Source organism: Chiloscyllium plagiosum, unplaced genomic scaffold (genome assembly GCF_037043375.1).
Source record: "Chiloscyllium plagiosum isolate Xiang-an unplaced genomic scaffold, Cpla_swu_hap1 HiC_scaffold_7, whole genome shotgun sequence".
Lineage (NCBI taxonomy): Eukaryota > Metazoa > Chordata > Chondrichthyes > Orectolobiformes > Hemiscylliidae > Chiloscyllium > Chiloscyllium plagiosum.
In genome coordinates, this window is record NW_028270145.1 from 65,303,164 (window position 1) to 65,329,850 (window position 26,687).

The 26,687-nt window shown below is 42.0% G+C and overlaps 1 protein-coding gene across 2 annotated transcripts in view; it reads right to left on the reverse strand.

Annotated features, from left to right (window-relative positions):
* The window catches only part of pla2r1 (phospholipase A2 receptor 1), a 162,452-nt gene that overhangs the window by 87,902 nt on the left and 47,863 nt on the right, over positions 1-26,687 (reverse strand). For both annotated transcript variants that reach the window (XM_087989096.1, XM_043693844.2), the window contains exons 3-7: positions 14,489-14,662; positions 14,236-14,400; positions 11,878-11,991; positions 10,930-11,079; positions 6,075-6,263 (exon numbers count right to left, since the gene is read on the reverse strand). In XM_087989096.1, coding sequence (XP_087845222.1) covers positions 6,075-6,263; positions 10,930-11,079; positions 11,878-11,991; positions 14,236-14,400; positions 14,489-14,662 — 792 coding nt within the window. The remainder of the gene's footprint in view (positions 1-6,074; positions 6,264-10,929; positions 11,080-11,877; positions 11,992-14,235; positions 14,401-14,488; positions 14,663-26,687) is intronic.

The window sequence follows — 26,687 nt, forward strand, 5'->3', positions numbered from 1 at the left end:
CCCCTTAGGAGAGGAATCCCGCACGAATACAGGTTTTATTATATCTGATGTTAACACATTCCGAGCATGTAAGAGACTTAAATATACACCCTGGTTAGTTATAGGTCAGATTAGTAGATAGTTGAGTTTTTTTTTCTTTTTTGTTTTCTTTTCTTTCTTCTTTTGTTAAATTTTGGCTATTGTATATTTGATTTAATTGTATATCAATGTTTATATTTGAGAGTATTGTTTATTTTTGTAAACTTGTAAAAATGTTAAATTTCTAATAAAAATATCTATAAAAAAAGATTAGGAAAGACATTAAAATTAACTTTTAACTATTTAACTCTACAGTATCTGATGTACACAAAGACAAAGTTGAACTATTTCCAAGCTCGTGTGCATTACAGAGCTCACAAATTCAAGTATTTTGTGAAAGAACAAATTACAGAAGAGAAAACAAATGGAAAATTACAACAATTTCAGTCTATAACACTGATGGGTTAACAGATCAGGATCTTAAATGTTGGACAGAATTTATAAGGCCTGAACGATTGAATTTGAATTAGCTTTACTGTCACATGTACTCCAATGAGTACAGTAAAAAGTTTACAAGTCACCACTTACAGCGCCATCTTAGGTACAAGGTGCCAAAGTACAGATTATTTAGTACAAGTTCTTTGGAACAAAAATTTGAAAAAAAAGTAAAAAGTCCAGCATTACAGATCATATGAATAAATTAGAAAAATAAAGAAAAAAAGGTTCAGAATACCAGTCCTTTCAACCCAGTCCATGGCAGCACCTGGTCTCCAGACAGCACCAGGTCTTGAATCACCTTGAGGCCAGAAGTCTACACTGAGGCAACTCCGGGCTGAAAGATCGCCATGGGTCGCCAAGAGACTGCCATATTGAACTGTTGAGAGATCACCTCACCAAGCTGCTGAAAGTCTGCCAGAAACCAAGAGACTGTCACGCTGAGCTGCGAGATCACCAGCCGGGCTGAAAGGATGCCATGCGGGGCCAAGAAATCACCATACCGGACTGGGAGATCACCATGCCAGGTCAAAAGGACGCCATGCTAGGCCTCAAGATCACCATGCTGGGCCGCGAGATCACTACGCCGGCCCGCAAGATTGTCATGGCATGTCAATGCTGAGTCTGGGAGCCCGAGTCCACACTGAGGGCGAGAGATCATGATGTTGCCATTAAAGGCACATTTGAAAAATAAAAAAAATAAAAAATAAAACAAGTGGACGAAGCAAATGGGATAAAGTGCTGCCATCTTGAAGGCCCATTCTGCTGCCATCTTGAAGGTTCAGGATCAATGGTGGAAAATGTGACAGAATCACACAATAAGTCCAGGCGAGGCCTGCCTTGACAGAGTTGAAAGACGCAGGTTGTTACCAAAGTTCCAGGTGTAAAGGGTGAAATTCTCACTAGACAGAAGTGAGTTCCTATTAAGGGCAATATTTTCTTATTAACCACAGATCTCAACATGTTAATCTGCAGCTTTCTGTCATAGCATCCACACGAGCAAACCAGACACCAATAATTCTTTATGTTGAAATCAGAGGGGATATCTTATAATTTCTGTTCACCAATTGCTCAAAAAGAACTCTATGTTGGATAGCAGATATCATCACCTCAGTGCACCTGATGTCAATGTCTGTAGACATTGGTATCAAACACACAACAGCCTCTGAAAACTCTCATTGTCATATTATAGCAAGGGCACTCAGTCAGAGAGACACACCCAGCTCATGGAGTAGAACAGGCTTCAGCTGTTCATTTGCTCTCTTGGTGTTCGCTCACTTTGAGCATGCCTTTATGCTCACAGAATCCTTACCTTTTTTGTGCTTTGCCACTCAGCTCGAGAAACTGGGCTCGCAGTACTGCTGCATTGCCGTGCTGTCTAGCCAAGAAACAATGCCAGGATGCTTATCACGATTCTTAGCAGTCCTCAGGCAAGACAAAGGAGATGAACTCGAATCAGGGGTTCCCAGCAGAATAGGTCAAGGTCAGTCTCTAGTACCAGTGCAGGAGTTTGGACAGAGTCAGTCAGTTTGTTGGGGCAATAAGAATCAGGATTCTCTTCACACAAGGGATGATGACTCAAATATCAGGTTATCTTGATTCTTTCTGCCCTATTGGGGGCTGCTTTCCTTCTGGAAGGACAGGGGGGAGTTACAAAGGGAGATAAAAGTAGGTGGCACGGTTTTACTGATGAGGTGGTGGCTTGAGCGAGTGGGTGAATAGTGCAGAAGTCATACATGACTAATGGTATCAGGGGTTAGGATGGGTGAGAACGAGAGAGGAAAGACGTTGCAAGCAATAGTGAGAGTGGTAGAGCATGATCCATGGTGGGAAGGTGGGTGCACTAGCTTATATCACGTATGGCAAGGCATCAGAGAGGTGATGGTGTGGCACCTGCAATTACAGAGCGGAGAAGATCACTGACCTTTTCCTACTTTGCTGCTGCATTCCTCCATACAGCTCAGACTGCACTGACTAAAGTGGTAACCTTGGACCAAGCTGGCCCAGCCTGGTGTCATGACCACCTCTACTTGTCCTGGGAGAGAACATCTTGTCTCAGCGTTACCCTATCAAGCTGCACCTCCAGCTTCCTGCACACAAAACATAGCACCAGTATTCCCTACTCCATGTCATATCTGGAGCAAATATCAGGAACTGCAAGGCAGCCAAAGAATAACAGTACTTGAATCAGGCCAGAATCAGATGTGCCAATTTGGTGGGAGAAGGGTGTATTTCATTCATGTGGTGAGAAAAATTGCTAGGCCTTGTGGAGAGAAACCCTCCATGAAGCTTGATGAAATGAACATTTGGCCAAAAAATGGTAAATGCAGCTCATTAACCTGCTCCACTGACACCCACTGACATCCTGTGCTTTTCCAGCATTTACTCTTTTTATCTAGGATGTCTGGTCCGTTCTGTGTTGCAATTTGCACAGTGTTGCCATTCAGTAGGGCAACTTAATTGAGCAAATTGAAGATGATGATATGCAAACTGAAGGGCAGACAGGAGAACATCATGGACAAGGAAGTCCAGTTTTCTTCTGTTCTGCAAGCTTGTGTGGTTATTAAATATTCCACACTGCACAACAAATTTTTTTAAAAAACTATTTATTACTTCTGTAAAAAAAGTCAAATTTGTTGTAGCTCCCTATCTTTCACTCAGCAGGACTTTTCACAAGAAATGTCAATGCAAGGAGAAAAGAACATCTTTATACTCTATGATAATTGATAGTTAACTGCCAAGCTGTGTTTAAATTTTAACCAGGTAGCCTCTGCCTGATTGGTCAAGGGTTTGCCCTGAAAAATGAACCAGTGAATGACTATTAGCTGCTCTGTTGAGTTGAAATAGATACACAATGTGTGTACATGTTTTGTTTGCACTGAACAGAACCCTTTGTATTTATATAAGTGGCTCCTGGTACACAGGAGTCCTGGTACACTGCAAGCCCAAATAACAACCTCTTGTTAGCTATCAGTGTAATTCTTAGCACATTCTGGATTATTAAGCAACCAGTATTCAAATGTAAAATCCATCCAAAGTTCACATCATTCTTGTAATGTCATTAAACTTCTGTTGTACGCAAGGGAGTCAAAAGCATCTTGTCAAAATGTTTCGGCATCGAGCTGTCAGTACCACGACCACAAACTTCCACAGTGTGTGTGTGTCACTGGTGTCTGGATTTGATCCCAATTGTTCACCTGTCCAAAGATGGACGGCTTCATTTGGAACAAGGTACACAGATGGAGTTCAGGCTACATTATAAGTTATGGAACCTGTCCTTAATTTTAATACAATATTTGCTGCTGCATTGACATTTTTGATTCTGCAGCTTCCTCATCTATCCTGTCCTCGTGGATCCCTGAGCAGCTGAGGCAAGATGCAGAGTCCCATTTTTGGACCACTTGCCTTCTTCTTCCAACGGCAGCAGCCAGTAATGTCAAACAATTGTCCCGTAGCTTCCCTGAGCTGCTCCTCTTTGCAAATATTCTGGCTTCCTCTCCACTTCACCAAAAAGTATCCATTACAAGGGAAGGTAGCCCCAAATTGGTTGACCTTTCCCCTCAAAGTTCTAAGCCCCACCTGGATAGAGCTACCTTGGAATGGGCTGAAAATGTGTTGCTGGAAAAGCGCAGCAGGTCTGGCAGCATCCAGGGAACAGGAGAATCGATGTTTCGGGCATAAGCCCTTCTTCAGGAATGAGGAAAGTTTGTCAAGCAGGGTAAGATAAAAGGTAGGGAGGAGGGACTTGTGGGAGGGGCGTCGGAAATGTGATAGGTGGAAAGAGGTCAAGGTGAGGGTGATAGGTCAGACTGGGGTGGGGGCGGAGAGGTCAGGAAGAAGATTGCAGGTTAGGAAGGCGGTGCTGAATTCGATGGATTTGACTGAGACAAGGTGGGGGGAGGGGAAATGAGGAAACTGGTGAAATCCGAGTTCATCCCTAGTGGTTGGAGGGTTCCTAGGCGGAAGATGAGGCGCTCTTCCTCCAACCATCATGTTGTTGTGGTCTGGCGATGGAGGAGTCCAAAGACCTGCATATCCTTGGTGGAGTGGGAGGGGGAGTTGAAGTATTGAGCCACAGGGTGGTTGGTCCAGGTGTCCCAGAGGTGTTCTCTGAAACGTTCCGCAAGTAGCCGGCCTGTCTCCCCAATATAGAGGAGGCCACATCGGGTGCAGAGGATGCAATAGATGATGTGTGTGGAGGTGCAGGTGAATCTGTGGCGGATATGGAAGTTTCCTTTGGGGCCTTGGAGGGAGGTGAGGGGGGAGGTGTGGGCGCAAGTTTTGCACCTCCTGCGGTTGCAGGGGAAGATGCCGGGAGTGGAGGTTGGGTTGGTGGGGGGTGTGGATCTGACGAGGGAGTCACGGAGGGAGTGGTCTTTACGGAATGCTGATAGGGGAGGGGAGGGAAATATATCCTTGGTGGTGGGGTCCGTTTGGAGGTGGCGGAAATGACGGCGGATGATGCGCTGTACATGGAGATTGGTGGGGTGGTAGGTGAGGACCAGTGGGGTTCTGTCCTGGTGACGGTTGGAGGGGCGGGGCTCAAGGGCGGAGGAGCGGGAAGTGGAAGAGATACGGTGGAGGGCATCGTCGACCACGTCGGGGGGGAAATTGCGGTCCTTGAAGAAGGAGGCCATTTGGGTTGTACGTTTTTGGAACTGGTCCTCCTGGGAGCAGATGCGGCGGAGTCGAAGGAATTGGGAGAATGGGATGGCGTTTTTACAGGGGGCAGGGTGGGAGGAGGTGTAGTCCAGGTAGCTGTGGGAATCGGTCGGTTTGTAGTAGATGTCCGTGTTGATTCGGTCGCCTGAGATAGAAATAGAAAGGTCAAGGAAGGGGAGGGAGGAATCTGAGACTGTCCAGGTGAATTTGAGGTCAGGGTGGAAGGTGTTGGTGAAGTGGATGAACTGTTCAACCTCCTCGTGGGAGCACGAGGTGGCGCCGATACAGTCATCGATGTAGCGGAGGAAAAGGTGGGGGGTGTGGCCAGTGTAGTTGCGGAAGATGGATTGTTCCACATATCCTACGAAGAGGCAGGCATAGCTGGGGTCCATGCTGGTGCCCATGGCTACTGCTTTCGTTTGGAGGAAGTGGGAAACGTCGATTCTCCTGTTCCCTGGATGCTGCCTGACTTGCTGCGCTTTTCCACAACACATTTTCAGCTCTGATCTCCAGCATCTGCAGACCTCACTTTCTCCTACCTTGGAATGGTCCAGGATCTGATAGTCTTCAATCACCTTGGACAGGTTAAGTGTGTAATGCATTGTTTAACTCCAATTTGAGGCATACTAATTTGACATAAATGATCTTTTTAAGATATTTTGATCATCTTATTGTGGAACCATTAGCACTGCCATTAAGCTATTGAAACGTTACAGTAAGAGGTCATTCATTTTGGACAGAAGAATAATCTTAATAGTATCCAGCATTTAGCTGTGGCCCATATAACTAAGCCCTGAGTTCTGATACGCAGCCTCCCACTCAATATTAGTAAAACTTTTTTACTGTAGTTCCAACTCTCCTGGGCTATATTAAATTTTATCCAATGACTATATACTCACCATTTTTAAACTGGTTGATCAGAACAGCCACATCTGCTAATGAGTGAATACTAATAAGTTCACTTCCATTTAGGCGGCATGACATCAGGGCATCTTTCCAGCTCAAATCTTCTTTATGCATTTTGTAGCAAAATCCATTGTAGGAAAGCCAGCCAGATTCGCAGTATGTGGTCCTATACTGCCAGAATTCTGATATTGATAACAAGAGCAAAAGAAAAGCATTACAATCAACTGAATTCCAAAAGTATTTTACAACTAGCTAAGCACTTAGTGGTGTGTTGTCAATGTTGTAACTGTGGAACTGTGGCAATAAATTGTGTAAGAATATTCAGACTTTAGGTTTTGGTTGAAGCATTAGCCAGGACACTGGAAGAGAACTGCTATGCTTTTCTTTGAAATGTGAAAGATTTCATTGCACTGTTCACCTAAAGAAAGATGAGGGCTCAGTTTACAATCTCATGTAAAAATTGGCACCTCCAAGGGTACAGTGCTCCCTCAGAACTACACTGTAATGTTTTTGAAGATATTGTGGTCACATTTCTGAAGTGGGATTTAAATGCGTAAACTTCAGACTCATAAGGAAGAGCTCCAGCATTTAGCCACGGTCGAGTAATAAATGTCAATCGAATACTTTGGGCTTGAAATTACATGTTACATATTCACAGCGTGATTCATACGTTTTCAGAATATAAAACATTTAGTTGCAATGTAATTTCTCAATGGAAAGACTAGCAAAAACTGTGGGGAAAAGGCAGGTAAAGCAAAACCTCAAAGGTAGCCATTTGGGAACTAAACTTGAGTATTACTGAAGGAAGGCACACTTTTGTTGAGGTTTCTTCCCTGCATTCATAAGGACAATACACAAGAATACAAATTTCACGGAAAGCCAACATTACTTACCATACTGTGAGAGGAAAGCGCTGATTTGTTAGCAAGCAAACACTCATTAGTCAAGGCTTTGCCATGGAGAATGCACTGGTCTGTTGTATCAACAGCATGTTCTTTTGGCTGTTTGCAACAAACAGGTTACTTACTATATCTAACTAGCCCATGCTTGCAAAACTCTCACAACACATTGTCTAACATTAGATGTCGTTCTGCAATTGGTCAACTTTTGTATACTCATTTGTGGGACCTGGGAATTACTGTCTGGCCAGCATGTATTGATGCCCCCTGCTGCCCTTGATAACTTTCCTTAACCACTGTAGCATCCGTGCTGTAGGTAGATCCACAATGCGCCTAGGGAGAGAAATCCAGGAATTTAACCCCCAACAGTGAAGGAACGGTGAGATATTTCCAAGTCAGGACGGTGATGTTCCCATGTATCTGCTACCTTTGTTCTAGATGGAAGTGGTTGTGGGTTTGGAAGATGCTGTCGAAGGATCTGTGGGGAATTTCTGCAGTGCATCTTGCAAATAGTACACACTGCTGCTGCTGAGCGTTGGTAGTCAAGTGAGTGGACGTAGTGCCAATCAAGCAGGTTGCTTTGTCCTAGATGGCGTCAAGCTTCTTGAGTGTTGATGGAGCTGAACCCATCCGTGCAAGTGGGGAGAATTCCATCACACTCCTGACTTGTGCATCCTAGATGGTGGACAGGCTCTGGGGAGTCAGGAGGTGAATTACTCACTGCAGAATTCCTAGCCTCTGACCTGCTCCTGTAGCCAGTGTGTTTGTATGAAGATTCCAGTTGAGTTTCTAGTCAATGGTGACCCCAAGGATGCTGATGGCAGGGGATTCAGTAATGATAACAACATTGAATGTCAAAAGGTCAGTGATTAGATTGCCTCTTATTGGAGATTGTCACTGCCTCACATTTGTGTTACACACGTTACTTGCCTCTCGTCAGCCCTAGCCTGGATATTGTCTAGATCTTGTTGCATGTGAGCATGGACTGCTTTAGTATCTGGAGGTGTTGAATGGTGCTGAACATTGCATAATTATCAGTGAACATTCCCACTTCTGACCCTATGATGAAGGGAAGGTCATTTATGAAGCAGGTGAACTTGTTTGGGCCTATGACACTACCCTGAGGTACTATAGCAAAGATGTTCTGTAACTGATGATTGACCTCCAACAATTAGGAGAAAGTGAGGACTGCAGATGCTGACTTCCAACAATCACAATCACCTTCCTATGTACCAGGCATGCCTTCAAACTTTGAACATCCGGAATGTGCAAGCAATTATGCCGACAACCAATTCAAGATTATCAAACTGGACTCAGTGTGGTGCACTTGGAAATTACATGAATAAACAGGGCCCAGAAAAAAGACATGCGCATGCACAACACAGGTGTCCCCAACATATATGTCAGTCATTTGCTGGATCATTTCTCAGGCAGAATTAACCTGCCAGGTTGAAAATTCAAACAAAGCTTTGATGTCATCAGTCAAATCAGAATTAACGTGTTTATTCTCTATGGCAATGCCTCTACAGATCAGGTCCACTGCTAACCAGACAACACTCTCCTTTCATGCAGTATACATGTTAGTTTTTCTTTTGCATTCCCATTCTTGCAAAAATGTCTTAAAGAGTGCAAGACAAAATGTGCCTTTTTTCAGGAAAATCTGAACTAAATGTAATTCAAAGATATCCTGTGCTGACTTAAGATCAGTCAGAAGTGTAAAAAACACTAAAGAATGGGTAATGTCTTTTTCAGTCATGATTGAGGAGAGATGTCTATAGTTAGCTCCATGAAGAGCTTAATTTATTCAAATGGATCTAATTCAAATAAATGTTGGAAAGCAATGGGTAAACAAAGAAATCCTTAAAACAGAAACAGAAATGGCTGGAGAAATTCAGCAGGTCTGGTGGAGTCCAGTAACGCTCAGCAATTCTGTTTTTCTTTCAGATTTCCAGCATTCACAGTTCTTTGTTTTATTTAACTTTTTAAAGCATCCAGATACTTTTCAGTTGGGATTTAAAGTTAATTATGTCACAAAGAGTAAAAACCATTGTTAACATATAAACGTTTAGAGACTTTTTAAAACACAATGATCAGCCCAACAAAGACAGCCACTACGATCATGTGACTGGATTTAGCAAAACTATTCTGTTACCTTCTCCAAAGTCAATGTAAGCGAGATAGGCAACATTCAAGCACCTCCTGATCAGCTCTGATGTTCTTCCTGGCTGTACAGGCCTCTAAATGTGGAATCGTAAATCAACGCCACAATTGGCATGCCGACACTGATCACAATGTACGGAACTGTAACACAGCTTAGTAGGAATGGGTCTGCAATGTTAACGATTGTATTTTTATTAGCTCCAGAACAAGTCTCCAAGAAAAACTCTTAACGGAAAAGCCTCTGGCCCATAAAAATAAGCCAATATGGATCTACAACTTTTCTTTTTTCATTTACAGGATGCGGGTGTCACTGGTCAGGGCCAGCATTTATTGCCCACGTCTAATTGCCCAGAGGGTAGTTAAGAGTCAACCACATTGTTGTGGGCATGACATGTAGGCCAGACTAGGTAAGGATGTCAGATTTCCTTCCTGAAAAGGAGATTAGTGAACCAGATGGGCAAAATGAGTTTGCGTTTATCTGAATACTTGCTTGTGGAAAGTAAATCAGCTTGGAAGGTAAAGAGGCAGCACACATTGGCATCCAGAACAAGCAGTGAAGAGGTCATTAGAGTTCAGGTACCCTCAGCTGGACTCACTGAGCAAGCATTACAAATGGATCCATGCTTGGAATGCAAAAGCTAGCTACAAAAGAAAAGAATGGATGGATCTTCTTTGTAAATTTTATGAAATGATCAGCAGTGTGATCCTCACAAAAAGAGGGAGCTCCGGAGGTGTGAGTACCAGACTGGGAAACAGAAGCAAATTAAAGTGAATACCTAAGTTTTGGTCCATTTGGGTTTTGACTTGGGCATAGTGAAGGAAACTGCATGGTCATAGAAACATATAGAGGAAATCTTGGTTGGTAATGAAATAGAACAGTGGCTTAAGCAATAAGGGTTTACGAGAGAAATTGTTATGATACACAACTTTGTTCGATTCTATTTAAATTGTTTCATTTAAAATGTGAAATATTGTGGAATTATTCTTTCAGTTAATAACTAGAAGTTTGAATTTCTTTTTAAAACCCCTCTCAAACCTCCTTCAAGATAATAGCATACTGTAGGATTAATTGGTAGAAATAGATAGTACAAATTACATATCCCATTGTAACAAATTACCCAAGTGAATTCCATTAATGTAGCAATTTGTGCATTCACATTAGTAAAAAAAAATCAATAAACCTGCTATACTGTGGTAAAATACCAACTGGGAGAGAAGTGTGGCTTACAAAAGTCTCCCGTCTTTGAAATGTCCATAAAACAACCAGAATTGGTATGCAAGTATTTCCTCACACACATGCCAAGAATGAACATTAAAAATAGCAAATGCATTGACTGATTTTTCAGCTTTCGTTTTGTTTATGACTTGCAGGCTCAGTGGACTATGCAGTTTCACACAAAGCTGACGGAGCAGGAAGATCATAAGTTGAAATTCTGTTGTCCTGCAATGGCTGGTCCCAGCCAGGGCAACCATGTCAAAGATATAATTTATCTTTGCATTTGAAATTTATGATAAATAAAAACTGCAGTCATTGCAGAAATTCCTATTTCTGGACTGATTAGCACGTTCTCTTAGTAGTGCATACACACAAACAGTCGATTAGGGAAGGATTAGCCATGATTATGAAGACCTTGAGAGGTCAAACATTAACAGTATTCGTTCTGTAAATTCACACATGCACTGAATTAAATGTTTGAAGGCCATGACATTCTTTCTAACGTTCTGTAATGATACTTTCTACAAACTAGTAATAGAAATGAGAAGATAATTCATAAAAATCCTAACTTACCAAAGGGTTCCACTTTTTTTGTAGAGTTGATCACTTTTTCACAAATGTAAGGCAGAGCTGTCTCACACACAGCACTACTCCAACGGTAATCAAACTTAGAACTTAGTGACCCACAATGGAACGTTCCCAGTAATGAGCCCTGAGGCTGATCTGTAGAACATAATATTGAAAAGTTTGGGCAGGTTCAAATTAGGGAATGCTCTTCACATTGCTTCCTACTGTTTTTGATATTAAAGGCATTTCAGTTTTAGACCATTTGTGCAGTCTGACGAAATAGAGAGATTGGATGGAAGCTGTTTGTTACAGTTCACAAAAGCCAAGGGTGGGGTTGTCACATTATGTCAACCGACCCTCCAAACAACATCAACTCAAACCCATCCCCTACCCTACCCTTGCATTTTCCCACAGCTAATGCTTCTCACCTGCACAACCCTGGACATTATGAGCAATTTAGTATGGCCAATCCACCTAACCTGCACATCTTTGGACTGTGGGAGGAAATCGAAGCAGCCACAGGTAATCTACGCAGAAACAGGGAGAACACCCGAGGGTGGAATCAGACCTGGGTCCCTGGTGCTGTGAGGCAGCAGTACTAACCACTGAGCCACTGTGCCATCCCAATATCTAAAGCAAACACTGTCCATAATTTGATTACTGAGAAATTCAATTTAAAATGGAGGTATGCACCTGCATGTGTCTGTGTATTGTGCATGCATGTGTGCGCATATGTGAGGATATGTCTGTGCATGCATGCACACGTGGTGGTGGTGATGCGATTATGGATTTTAGCACCTTCCCTCCAAAATCCTTCATGATTGCAGATTGTAGTTACGGAACAAATCAATCTAAAACCCAATCAAGAATGTATCAATTTGTTAAAATTGAATAAGAGTTGTGGGGAACTCGAACACTTAATGCTAACACCAGTCAAAAGAGCTTTCCAAATACCTGTGTCCCAATTCACAAAGCTCAAAGGTTCTCCATCTGACCACTGCCACCCAGCAACTTCATCCAAATGATTAAGGCCGATCCATGCCAGAATTCCAACATTTTGTAAACGTTCTGTAACAAATGTTTGCAGCAATATGAAATTTCACACAAGTAGATTTTAAGATATCTATCTCTTCAGTGCCAGATTTAATAGTATAAAGAAACACAAATTAAGCAAGCAAAAATATGCAACAAGCTAAATTAATGCTTTAAAAAACAGAAATTACAGCAGAAAGTTTGCAGGTCTGAAGAAAGGTCACTAGACTAATTATTAATTTGTTTTCTCTCTACAAATACTGTCAATTCTGCTAATTTCTCCAGCCATTTCTGTTTTAGTTTCAGATTTTCAGCATTTGCAGTTCTGTTTCATTTTAAGTGAATGCAGTATTGTGTCATATTAGTGGATTAACACTTCTTTTGTTTTCACATATCCCATTAGTAAACTCAACCAAATTATGTTTCCTGGAAGAAAATTGCAGGAGAAGAATTATAACAGGTGCCCACATTATAAAAGTAAATTATTAATTCCACTTAATTGCCCAGTGGAGTAGCTTAAGTGATTTTTAGCTCTTATACTATTTCAGGGAAATCTATCCAATGTGGCTATGTAAGTAAAGTTTTTTTTGTTTTTCATTTAAATCTGCAAACCTGAGACTACTTTATGTGCTGAAATTTTCATCAACCAATACAACTGACATATGGCTGAAGTGCAACATTTTATTACTACCAATCTCAATGAAACATCTCCAAATTGGAACAACAATATTTAGTGTGAATATTCTTTCAGTGTATGATAGAGTAAAAACCTTTAGTCAAACTATGTGCCACTTGACTTTTCACCCCTCACTGCCACTGGTTGTCATTTATTCAACCATGATATCCCCATGGCTAGAAATCCTACCAGTGTCACCATGTCAAAAGCAGCCAAATTTGTCACAAATTTATTTCATATAGGTGATGTCATTTTGGAAAATAAATGTGTGCACCATTTCCAAAATGCATCATGCAGCAAAGCAATTCATGATCCAATGACTTTATAAATGACTGTGGCTTAAAAAACAAAATTGTAGGTTTTAAAATAATTAAGCTTGTGACGTTTGCTGTCAAGGTTGGTAATTATTGTACATCTCCAGTTGTCCCATACAGAATGGGACCTTCCTCTTTAACCACTGAAGTCCATATGGTGAAGCTAATCCAATAAGGAGGGAATTCTAGGTTTTTTTATTCAGCATACACCAGCCAGAAAGGTGTGCAACTTTGAGGTGATGGTGTTCCCATGCATCTGCTGACCTTGTCCTTGAGGTGATGTTTCAGATACCGCCAAAAATAGAAGTCTTATTTACACGCTATAGTGCATCCTGTGGATTATAAATGCGCCAGCCACAGCACCACAATACAGTATGTGGATGAATCATATGTGTTCACAAAAACTTCTTTCCTTTTTGAAATCCATTAGGTTATTTGTTCCATCACCAGTGCAGCAATCTGTGTTCCATACTTACCACTCCTGTCACTCACCTTCATGCTAATGTTCCATCCATTCCACATAGCTAAATGATAAGGTGTCAGAATCCATCTCATCCTCATTGGATCTATTTTTCTTTGCTCCCTTTTGTTTTTCATTCCAGTCTGCTTCAATCAGCCATTGTTTGATTCCAAAATTCAATAAAGTAAGAACGAATGAGGAACTTATCTACTTTATATCTTTCCAAGTCCAAGTGTCAACAAACACTTGTGATATCGTGGTGCTTTCAAACTTTAGTTAGATTTTCTAAATTGAATAACAGCATTAAACAGACATTCACTGTCCTATAAATGCTGTTGAAATGAATGAGGTGAGTCATTTGAGCCACCTTTGTTCATTCAAAATTATCTGCAAGGCTCCCATGATGGTGATATTTATCAGAAATAAATATTTTCATTGACAATCCAAAATCATGCTACTTTTGGGAGAAAAGCATATTAGATAGTGTAACATGCTCATCCAGGAGATACACAAAGAATTAGTTAATTCTGCAGCATTCATATTAAATGTTAGCATGATAAAATTGTGGTCATTTGAATATGAAAATCTGTTTTATCAATGTACATTTTTATATCAACACTAGCATTAATTTTTTTTAAGCTGCTGCTATAAATTTGATTTCATTTGAGGCGAGTGACAGCTAGTCTGGTGCTGGAACTTTACATCAAGTTTATGCTTTGTCCACATAAATCAAAATCAATTTTATAAATTTTATAAAATGGGTGACTGTGATAAATTTGCAGTTGCCTCAGGCTTAAAAATAAGGGCAGTCCTTATTTATAAAAACTCACTGACGATGTACTCCTGCTCCTTAGGATCTCTGATAGACAGCAAGTCTCCTCCTTGTGCCTGACATGAAGCATGGGCCTCATTCCAAGAATGAAGAGCCAGAAGATTATACTGGTAGCATGTTGGTGAAAAAGGATCTTTTTCCCAAAGCAGATCACACCCGGGATCTGTAAAAAAAAACAGAATGGAAACCACTAATTGCTGGAGTTAGAAATTTTAAACTAGTAATGGTACACAGCTGGCTTAAACTCTTACCCAAATTTGGACAAAATCCCCATGTTTCATCAACATCGTAATTGCTGGTGGTTGCACACCAAAAGAGTTTATCTTCTCTCCCTTCATTAGTACATTCATGGTACCACTTATTATTATATTTAAATGGAAGAGCACACGGCATCCCACGTGAGTTTCCAAGTACAGTATGAACTTCTGCAAAATAGAATGAGAATTTATTTGAATAAACTGTTATTATTTTATTCTTCATTTCAAATACCTATCAAATGTACAACATTAGTTAAAGTTCTGTTAGTTTTTCCACCAACGTGGGAAGCCGGAACATTAAAGATTCAACTGTCCAACATGAAAGCAAATGAACCTACAGCGAGCTCAATATGAAGGGCAATATCCTTATTTACTTCCAGTTTTCTACATAAAGGTGGTATGACCAGAACAAGACTTCTGTGGATCATGAAACTGCATAGAAACAAGAAACAGAAGAGTTGTAGTGGATGGCACTCTGTATTGCACCTTCCAGGTGATATTATTGCTATCATGTATTTTCTTACAAAGAATTCTTACAGGCAGAAAGGTTTTATTTTAAAAACTAAACTGGTCTCATTTGAAGAATACTTAATTTGTTAGGTGATTCACATGACACCAACTTGAATATCTGAGGTGAGCATTCACTCAAAAGAATCAGGTTTCCAGAAGCTATTTACCAGGTGTAGGGAGGCATTTTTTAAAAAGATTTTACAAATCAATTGCAGTTTGCATAATGCTGTTTCACATCAATTTTGTCATTAAGAATTTGAAGTGTAGTCCAACAGTTTAAAAGGAGCCTTGTTTCATTTGTCACTGTCACCTCTTTCAAGGCTTGAAACTGTCCATTTAGCACACCTGCACTCAGTTATTCTGATTTGGGAGACTGAGGAAGTGGTCCAGTTCTACATGCATGCTAGTGCAAGCCCATCTCTGGCAGACATTCTTTGGGAATCAGTCTCACTTGGAACTAGCAGACCCAAGGTCAAAGAGTTCTTGCATATTCTATTAGCATGGTCTGAGACCTTCAAAGATAGTGGGAAATTAGCATACAAAGCTGATAACCAACTTCTCAGAGTGTTCCTACAAACTCAGGACATTTACAGGGATTTGATTAAACCCCGTGACATAGTTTTGCCAAATAAACAGTATTTTGTATAATATGCAAGTGGTCATATGAAATATAGTTTCGAAAGAATGAATTGCATTGAATGAAGCTCCTATGTTAATATCAGGACATCTCAGTGTACATGATTGATACTGTTGTAATGCAACAAAATAATGCAGCAATCAATTTGCACACATATGTCACAGACATCAAATGAACTTGTGAGCATAGTCAGTTTTAATAATATTGCTTAAGGTATAGATTTTGGCAAAGACATCAGGCAAACTTCCATACTCTTCTTGAAACAACATCCTGAGGATTGTTTTTTACATTTGTTTACTGGAGAAAGATGAATATCTTATCTGAAAGCCAGTTTCTTCAACAGTGCAGACACTCCTCAGTATTGTATTGATCTGTAGTGAGATTATGAGCTCAATGTTCGGGAATGGGGCTCAAAATCACAAACATCTGTTTCAAGCAAGAGTACAGTTACTGAGCCAAAATTGACACGGAGTAGAATTTTAGCCTTGTGGAGTCATGGTAGATGATTCCAGCTGACTAGACAAGTCAGATCCGAGAGTGAAACTTACCTTAAAGACTGAAGTTTTATTTTTATTTACAAGTAGGTCAATCACTGGAAATGTGTACACAATGTAACTTAAACAAAAAGAATATAAATGTTTATGATACAAAAGTAGAACAATCTCACTATAATATCAGAAGGAAATGATTAATCCCATTCATCCCAGGAATACCCTTACAGGCAGTACTCGAATTCAGCTGACAGTCACCACCATGCTAAAGCTTCTTGCTCAGCTGGCACATCTAAATTGGTTTCCGTATAGCAAATTGCTACACATTCATTAGATTCTTTTTTTTTAATTAATTTCTACAATTCTCCCAGCGATCTTTTAAGACAATTTGCTAACTTAGCTCAATAATTCTTAATTTGGTTCCCTAAATTGATGTCTTCAGCAGTCTTGTGGGATAATCTTCTTGTCTGATATCCCAGAGCTGTCTGCTTCTGGAGCTTTCTTCTGGTCGTCTTCTCAGAGTCATAGAGTCATAGAGTCATAGAGATGTACAGCACGGAAACAGACCCTTTGGTCCAACCCCTTCCTCTATTCATATACCCATCCAAATGCCTTTTAAATGTTGCAATTGTACCAGCCTCCACCACATCCTCTGGTAGCTCATTCCATACACATACCACCCTCTGCATAGTTGCCTCTTGGGTCTCTTTTATATCTTTCCCCTCTCATCCTAAAACTATGCCATCTAGTTCTGGACTCCCCAACCCCAGGGAAAAGACTTTGTCTATTTATCCTATCCATACCCCTCATGATTATATAAACCTCTGTAAAGTCAACCCTCAGTCTCCGATGCTCCAGCAAAAACAGCCCCAGCCTGTTCAGCCTCTCCTGATAGCTCAAATCCTCCAACCCTACCAACATCCTTGCAAATCTTTTCTGAACTCTTTCAAGTTTACAACATCTTTCTGATAGCAAGGAGACCTGAACTTGCAATATTCCATCAGTGGTCCAATCAATGTCCTGTAAGCCACAACATGACCTCCCAATTCCTGTACTCAATACATTGACCAATAAAGGAAAGCCTACCAAACGTTTTCTTCACTATCCTATCTACCTGCGACTCCACTTTCAAGGAGCTATGAACCTGCACCCCAAGATCTCTTTGTTCAGCAACACTTCCCAGGACCTTACCATTCAGTGAATAAGTCCTGCTGTTAGAAATGGGGTAAAGTGTTGTTTTTGCAGATATAGAAAAAGCATACAGAAAAGGGGTACAGCAAGAGAACTATTAACCATGCAGGTATTTAGGGACTTTTCAGTGTATAATTGTGGTTAATTAAATACTAACTTCGGTGTGTAATTACTATAACAAAAAGTTTTTTTTTGTATAATTATGCTTTCAGCAAAAAGCTGAGATAACTGAAATGCTTGAGCTACACAAAATGATACAAGTTAATGAAATGTCCGAGGATGGAATGTACCAGCAGAATTGATACAAAATCTAGATGTACTGTCGACAAAATAAATGTATGTGTCAGCACTTACAGAAAGGAAGGTTGCCAACCTGGGGAAGGGGGAAGTAATAAGGGTGGAGCACAGCTGGGCAGTGGCCTGGCACAGTAAGAGAGATTGGGTAATAAGGAGTCTGGAGAGATGACCTCACTCAGCTCAAAGGGTATAACTGTACACTAACCTAAGTTCTAATTTGCTCAATCGCTTTGTGCAGTTGTAGCCCGTACTTGCAAGTCCGTAATAAATTGTCTTGTTTCCAGTTTTGGTGGTCTCCATCTAAATTTTATTGAATTTTGTTTCTAACACTGCTAAGATTTGCGTTCCCAAAATGCAGCACCGTACATTTATCTGAATTAAATGCCATCTGCCACTTCTCAGCCCATCTGATCAAGAACCCGTTATAATCGGAGGTAACCTTCTTCGCTGTCCACTACACCTCCAAACTTACAAACTATACCTCTTATGCTCACATCCAAATCATTATATAAACGATGAAAAGTATTGGACCCAGCACCGATCCTTATGGCACTCCACTGGTCACAGGCCCCCAGTCTGAAAAACAACCCTCCACCACTATCCACTGTCTTCAATCTTTCAGCCAGTTCTGAATTCAAACAGTTGGTTCTCCCTGAATTCCGTGAGATCTAACCTTGCTAACCAGTCTCCCATGGGAAACATTGTCAAATGCCTTACTAAAGTCCATATAGATCACATCTACCGCGCTGCCCTCGTCAATCCTCTTTGTTACTTCTTCAAAAAACTCAATCAAGTTTGTGAGACATGATTTCCTATGCACAAAGCCATGCTGACTATCCCTAATCAGTCCTTGCCTTTCCAAATACATGTACATCCTGTCCCTCAGGATTCCCTCCAACAACTTGCCCACCACTGACATTAGGCTCACTGGTCTACAGTTCCCTGGCTTGTCCTTACCACCCTTCTTAAACAGTGGCACCATGTTTGCCAATCTCCAATCTTCCGGTACCTCACCTGTGACTATCGATGATACAAATATCTCAGCAAGAGGCCCAGCAATCACTTCCCCTAGCTTCCCACACAGTTTCAGGGAACAGCTGATCAGGTCCTGGGGATTCATCCACTTCTGTGCGTTTCAAGACATCCAGCACTTCCTCCTCTATCATATTGACATTTTTCAAGATGTCACCATCTATTTCCCTACACTCTATATCTTCCATGTCCTTTTCCACAAATTATTCGTTGAGTATCTCCTCCATCTCCTGCGGCTCCACACAAAGACCGCCTTGCTGATCTTTGAGGGGCCCTATTCTCTCCCTAGTTACACTTCTGTCCCTAATGTATTTGTAAAAACCCTCTGGATTCTCCTTAATTCTATTTGCCAGCTATCTCATGTCCCCGTTTTGCCCTCCTGACTTCCCTCTTAAGTATACTCTTATTGCATTTATACTCTTCTAAGGATTCACTTATTGGTCAAAGTATTGAGTACAGGAGTTGGGAGGTCATGTTGCGGTTTTACAGGACATTGGTTAGGCCACTGTTGGAATATTGCGTGCAATTCTGGTCTTCTTCCTATCGGAAAGATGTTGTGAAACATGAAAGGGTTCAGAAAAGATTTACAAGGATGTTGCCAGGGTTGGAGGATCTGAGCCATAGGGAGAGGCTGAACAAGCTGGGGATATTTTCCTTGGAGTGTCGGAGGCTGAGGGGTGACCTTATAGAGGTCAACAAAATTATGAGGGGCATAGACAAAGTCTTTTCCCTGGGGTCGGGGAATTCAGAACTAGAGGGCATAGGTTTAAGGTGAGAGGGGAGAGCTAAGGGGCAACATTTTCACACAGAGGGTAGTACGAGTATGGAATGAGCTGCCAGAGGATGTGGTGGAGGCTGGTACAATTGCAACATTTAAGAGACATTTGGATGGGTATATGAATAGGAAGGGGTTGGAGGGATATCAGCCAGGTGCTGGCAGGTGGGACTAGATTGGGTTGGGAGATCTGGTCGGCATGGACGGGCTGGACCGAAGGGTCTGTTTCCATGCTGTACATTTCTATGACTCTATATCCTGTCTATGTCTGATGTATGCTTCCTTCTTTTTCTTCACCAAACCCTCAATTTCTTTAGTCATCCAGCATTCCCTATACTTACCAGCCTTTCCTTTCACCCTAACAGGAATATAGTATCTCTGGACTCTCATTATCTCATTTCTGAAGGTTTCCCATTTTCCAGCCATCCCTTTACCTCCGAACATCTGCCCCCAATCAGCTTTTGCAAGTTCTTGCCTAATACCGTCAAAATTAACTTTTCTCCAATTTAGAACTTCAACTTTTAGATCTGGTCTATCCTTTTCCATCTCAGTTTTAAATCTAATCGAATTATAGTCGCTGGCCCCAAAGTGGTCCCCCACTGACACCTTCAGTCACCTGCCCTGCCTTTTTTCCCAAGAGTAGGTCAAGTTTTGCATCTTCTCTCATAGGTACATCCACATACTGAATCAGAAAATTGTCTTATACACACTTAACAAATTCCTCTCCATCTGAACCCTTAACACTATGGCAGTCCCAGTCTATGTTTGGAAAGTTAAAATCCCCTACCATAACCACCCTATTATTCTTACAGATAGCTGAGATCTCTTTACAAATTTGTTTCTCAATTTCCCTCTGACTATTAGGGAGTCTATAATACAATCTCCATAAAGTGATCATCCCTTTCTTATTTCTCAGTTCCACCCAAATAACTTCCCTGGATGTATTTCCGGGAATATCCTCCCTCAGCACAGCTGTAATGCTATCCCTTACCAAAAATGCCACTTCCTCACCTCTCTTGCCTCCCTTTCTATCTTTTCTGTCGCATTTGTATCCTGGAACATTATGTTGATAGTCCTGTCCATCCCTGAGCTATGCTTCTGTAATTGCTATGATATCCCAGTCCCATGTTCCTAACCATGCTCTGAGTTCATCGGCCTTCCCTGTTAGGCCTCTTGCATTGAAATAAATGCAGTTTAATTTATCAGGCCGACCTTGTTCTCTGCTTTGTCTCTGCCTGCCCTGACTGTTTGACTCGCTTCTGTTCTCAACTGTACCAGTCACAGATTGATTTCTTTCCTCACTATCTCCCTGGGTCCCACCCCCTACCTTACTTGTTTAAAGCCTCTGAGTAGCTCTCGCAAGTCTCCCTGCCAGTATATTAGTCGCCTTTCAAATTAGGTGCAATCCATCCTTCTTGTACAGGTCACTTCTACCCAAAAGAGATTCCAATGATCCATAAATGTGAATCCTTTTCTCATACATCAGCACCTCAGCCATGCATTCATCTGCTCTATCCTCCCATTCCTGCCCTCACCAGCTCATAGCACCAGGAGTAATCCAGATATTACTACTTTCAAGGACCTCCTTTTTAAATTCCTGCCCAACTCTCTGTAATCTCCCTTCAGAATCCCAACCTTTTCCCTTCCTATGTCAATGGTTCCAATGTGGACAATGACCTCCTGCTGGCCCCTCTCCCCTTTGACAACGTTCTGCACTCTCTCCGAGACATCCTTGATCCTGGCACCGGGAAAGCAACACACCATTCTGATTTTCTGCGGCTGGTCACAGAAACGTCTGTCTACAGAAAAGTCTGTCTGTACCTCGGACTAGAGTCCCCTAACACAATTGATCTCTTGGAACCCAACATACCCCTCATTGCATTAGAGCCAGTCTCAATACCAGAAACTTGGCTGTTCATGCTACGTTCCCCTGAGAATTCATCAGCCCCTACATTTTCCAAAACAGTATACTTGTTTGAAATGGGGATAGCCACAGAAGACTCCTGCAATAACTGCCTACCTCTCTTACCTTTCCTGGAGTTAATCCATCTATGTGACTGCATCTGCGACTTTTCCCCCTTCCTATAACTGCCATCTCTCACATCCCCTTGCTCTTGTAAATTCTTCATTGTCTCTAACTGTCTCTCCAACTGATCCATTTGGTATGATAGGATTCGCAACCAATGGCATTTATTGCAGATACAATTCGCAGTAACCCATAAACTCTCCTTAAACTCCCAAATCCGACAAGAAGAGCATATCACTCTACTAAAGGCCATTTTTGATCCTGTACAATCTACAGACCCAGAAAATAACAGAGTCTTACTCCTCTACAAAATACTACTCCCAGTCATGGCTTATATTTTCAGTTTAATCAAGAGACATATCTCAAAAAAACATACAATCAAGAAAGAACCCACTCTATTCACGACTGCAGACTTTTTGTAGGCCACACTTAAAATATCCACTTATTTGTTTCTGTGCTGTGACCTCTCTGTGAATTTCACTGTTCTTTGACACTGTCATGTAAGCAACTCAGGGCTTTTCCAGACCTCTCTCCTTGGAGTCTACTAATAGCAGCTCTGCTCTTCCAAGTCTCGCCCCTTTGCTCACATGGGATACTTCGCACTCTGTGTGTGGTGGCCCTAAAACTCAAAACAGCAACAATGGAATGATTATTGCTCCAGGTGGCTTGGTGGTCATTTACATAAAATCACGTGACTTCTGGGAAATGCTGTTTTGAATTGTATTCAAAATATCTTTGACCATCTTTTGAAACAAAATCCAATCTCCATTGAAGTGAAAAACTAAAATTCTGCTATATAGATTCATCCATACATGAATCCAAGGAGTCAAATAATACCATGAGCTATCATAACAGGTGACATTAGAAAAAATACTTGAAAAGAATATGTTCCCCACACCTGAGCTGTATTACTCTAGGTGGGACTGACGCAGTAGCAGCAAGTAGTCAACAAAACTGCATATGTGATCAGTCAGAATTAAGTTCCTGATAGGAATCTTTCCAATGTTGAATCAATCTCTTGCCAAGACCTAAGTCTTGCAGGTACCTGGAAGTAATTTCTAAAAGCAGGAGGGGTTATTGATGGTTTCTCTCAATTCCTCGATTATTGAGTTCCAGGAATGTGTCACCACACCAGTGGCCATGAACAAACTGTACTGTAGCTATTGCTTATTTTTAAGTTTTTAGAAGGCAACATTTTGAGGTCCATTATCTGCTTCAGTAGAGGCCACCTCTTCTGCTGGGGCTGCCAATGCTCTAGAACATAGGTCCCTCTAATTGGATCTCCTGTGGTACTTAGTTGGAGTACCAATATAGAAGTAATAGCTGTTGGGTACCTCCTTGAAGATTATGCTCAGACCTCCCAGTCTCAGATGGTCTGAATGACCATGAGATATAATTAGATTCCCTCAAAATTCTAAGTGCATGGATAATGGAATTGCATCAGATATTTAAACTGCTAATGAGCAATTACCCAGAATCTGAAACACTTCTTAAAAGTCTCCAAAATTGGAGTTAGGAGGCAGTGACTTCAGAAGGTTTCAACCTGCTTACTTGGAAACTTCAGAAGAAAACTACTTATCTTCCTGAGCAACCATACTACAAATAATACCCTGCACCCTGCCCCTACCCCAACTATCAAGTGAACCACTTCACCACCTCACCATCTACCACCCTTCCCCCTCTCTTTGTATTCCCTCACTCTCATGCCTTCTCTCTATACTTTCTCAAAGAGACATGGAGCCTTAGCCTACTCATCTACGCCATACATCTGGGAGGGTGCGAAGCCACTATCAGCCATCAATTTGCCACACTAGCATTAATGACTGAAAAGCATGTGAAGATTGTGTATTTGAATTCAAAGCTACTTCCTGCAGTTATGGTTCATGAACTCTGTATAGCTTCTATAGACGGAAGAAAACAATGGATAAAAGAGCTGAACTCCATATTTTGGATCAAGGGACACAACCTATATTTCCACACCAGAAAGGATGATCTTGCTGGATTTGGTATAGACATATTACATCATTAGAATATGTTATATCTTCACTTTCAATATGCACAAATGATGTGATGGCAAGAGTCAAGCATCCAGAGAATTTAAAAGGGCTAAATTGATAGAATCAAAGAATTCCTACAATATGGAAGCAAGCTAGTCAGCCTACACTGACTCTCCGAATAGCCACCCAACCTGACATTTTTGGCCTGTGGGAGGAAACTGCAGCATCCAGAGAAAACTCATGTAGACAAAGGGAGAATACCTGTGCAGAGTTTGCATAGCCATTCAACAATGGAATTGAACAAGAGTCCCTGGTGCTGTGAGGCAACAGTGTTAACCATTGAGCCACTGTGCTGCCCATTCAGATGCCAGCCTCAAGAGGTATTCTAAGCTGCTGAGAGGCTCGATGAAAACCAACTCATAAGCCTGTACTGGCCCTGCTGCTGCTATTGCTGCTGGTGTTTGGAAAGGGGAGGAAATGCGCTTGGGACATACAACTGAGTCAGGAGAGAAGAAAATTCAAATGTCTTGAAACAGGCATGGAATTAAAATGCTGAAAATGTGTTGCTGGAAAAGCGCAGCAGGTCAAGCAACATCCAAGGAGCAGGAGAATCGACGTTTCGGGCATGAGCCCTTCTTCAGGAATGAGGAAAGTGTGTCCAGCAGGCTAAGATAAAAGGTAGGGAGGAGGGACTTAGGGGAGGGGCTTTGGAAATGCGATAGGTGGAAGGAGGTTAAGGTGAGGGTGATAGGCCAAGTGGGGGTGGGGGGGCGGAGAGGTCAGGAAGAAGATTGCAGGTTAGGAAGGTAGTGCTGAGTTCGAGGGTTGGGACTGAGACAAGGTGGGGGTAGGGGAAATGAGGAAACTGGAGAAATCTGAGTTCATCCCTGGTGGTTGGAGGGTTCCTAGGCGGAAGATGAGGCGCTCTTCCTCCAGCCGTCGTGTTGATGGAGGAGTCCAAGGACCTGCATGTCCTTGGTGGAGTGGGAGGGGGAGTTGAAGTGTTGAGCCACGGGGTGGTTGGGTTGGTTGGTCCGGGTGTCCCAGAGGTGTTCTCTGAAACGTTCCGCAAGTAGGCGGCCTGTCTCCTCGATATAGAGGAGGCCACATCGGGTGCAGCGGATGCAGTAAATGATGTGTGTGGAGGTGCAGGTGAATTTGTGGCGGATATGGAAGGATCCCTTGGGGCCTTGGAGGGAAGTCGGGGGGAGGTGTAAACGCAAGTTTTGCTTTTCTTGCGGTTGCAGGGGAAGGTGCCGGGAGTGGAGGTTGGGTTGGTGGGGGGTGTGGACCTGACGAGGGAGTCACGGAGGGAGTGGACTTTTCGGAACGCTGATAGGGGAGGGGAGGGAAATATATCCCTGGTGGTGGGGTCCGTTTGGAGGTGGCAGAAATGACGACGGATGATACGATGTATATGGAGGTTGGTGGGGTGGTAGGTGAGGACCAGTGGGGTTCTGTCCTGGTGGCAATTGGAGGGGCGGGGCTCAAGGGCGGAGGAGCGGGAAGTGGAGGAGATGCGGTGGACAGCATCGTCGATCACGTCTGAGGGGAAATTGCGGTCTTTGAAGAAGGAGGCCATCTGGGTTGTTCGATATTGAAACTGGTCCTCCTGGGAGCAGATGCGGCGGAGACGAAGGAATTGGGAATATGGGATGGCGTTTTGACAGGGGGCAGAGTGGGAGGAGATGTAGACTAGGTAGCTGTGGGAGTCGGTCGGTTTATAGTAATGTTAACATCTCAACTACAACAAATACAGTAACATAATTATTTTGCTTTACTTTTAAAAAAGCAATAAACAAGTAGGTGCTGGTTTTGCTGGACAATGGTTGCCTATTGTAGGAGCGGAAGAGGAAGATGTTTTAAGAAAGAATATGCCGGGTCCGCCCTGTAAAAGACATCACACTCTCCCCACCACATCATGTCATCTGTGGCTGCCACAAAGGAAAGAAGAAAGTAGCCACCTAGGCTGTGACCTCATTCCTTGTTCTGCCGAGAGATCTATGCCAGGTTACTGGTTTTAATATTAAAAGGAGTGAAGGTGGGTTTTGAAATCTATGATGATCCCTACATCAAGGTTGTCAACAGCAGAACTCAGCTGCACATATACAGGGATGACTGCTTCTGCTGTAGCCCCAGTGTCCTCTAGGCTTATCACAAAAGGCTAGGTGAGCCTAAGGTGAATGGTTGCATCTACCAGTAAGTGAGCGTTGAGACCTGTGGCTCAGTGGAGGGCTCCTTACATGGGAAGCCTCTCCCTTTCCACTGAGAATCAGAGATACAGAGAGTTGTATACAGCTATTGCATGCTCTAGGTGATGGAGATTCACAGATTCCCAGGCCATGTGTAAATTTTGAAACCTAAAGCTGTCCATGGACCATATCAATATTAATTGTTCATGTCTTTAGTTGTTGAAAGGCATCATTGTTACATTTTTGTAGGCCCCAGCCCATTGTTTAGTTTTTGAAAAAAAGGATAAGAGTTGTAATATCAAGACATTGACTTCCTGTGTAGCCATGTAAGCCTCTGAATAAGAAGTCAACTGAGGTACAGACATGATGCAAGTTAAGAGTTTAGAATGATCCCAAGTTTACAGAATATTAGATTTATCAAGCTAGTTGAAATGTATTTGGTTAGTCAAGTCTAGAAGTAACAAATACAAGATTGAGAGTTTCAGCAGATGAGCAGATTCGAGAGGCCCATGTTACTGACTGTTGCGTGAGGTAATCTATGAGCAGTGATGAAGCACCACCCACTCAGACACAAAACTTACATGGGCTGGAACTTCAATGGACTCTGACACACACGCATACACAGAATCTCCTATTGGAGACAAGTGTTCACCTATCTCTTGGGCATATCAACTCTTATTAATATGAGTTAATGTAACCTATACATCATTAGAGATGTGATACACCTCGTCTTGATATGCAAGATGTGCCTTTTCTGCTCAGACATGATCAATTCGCCAACACAGACTACCGAACAGTTCTTGGACTTGCACAAAAATAAACAGTATGGAAGCAGCATTCTACACCAACCCTCAACCCTCAGGCATTGTATTCTAACATGGTGAATATGTGGACATTGTAGTATAAAGTCTGCCACAAACTAACAGTGAAACAATTCTGAAGAATCCAAAAACAGAATCAGTGAGCATTTTGTAAAGAAAAGTGAGTTACTGCTTTGAACGTGCATAGCATTAAGAAAGGAGCAGCTGGTCAGTCAGTTCCTGGT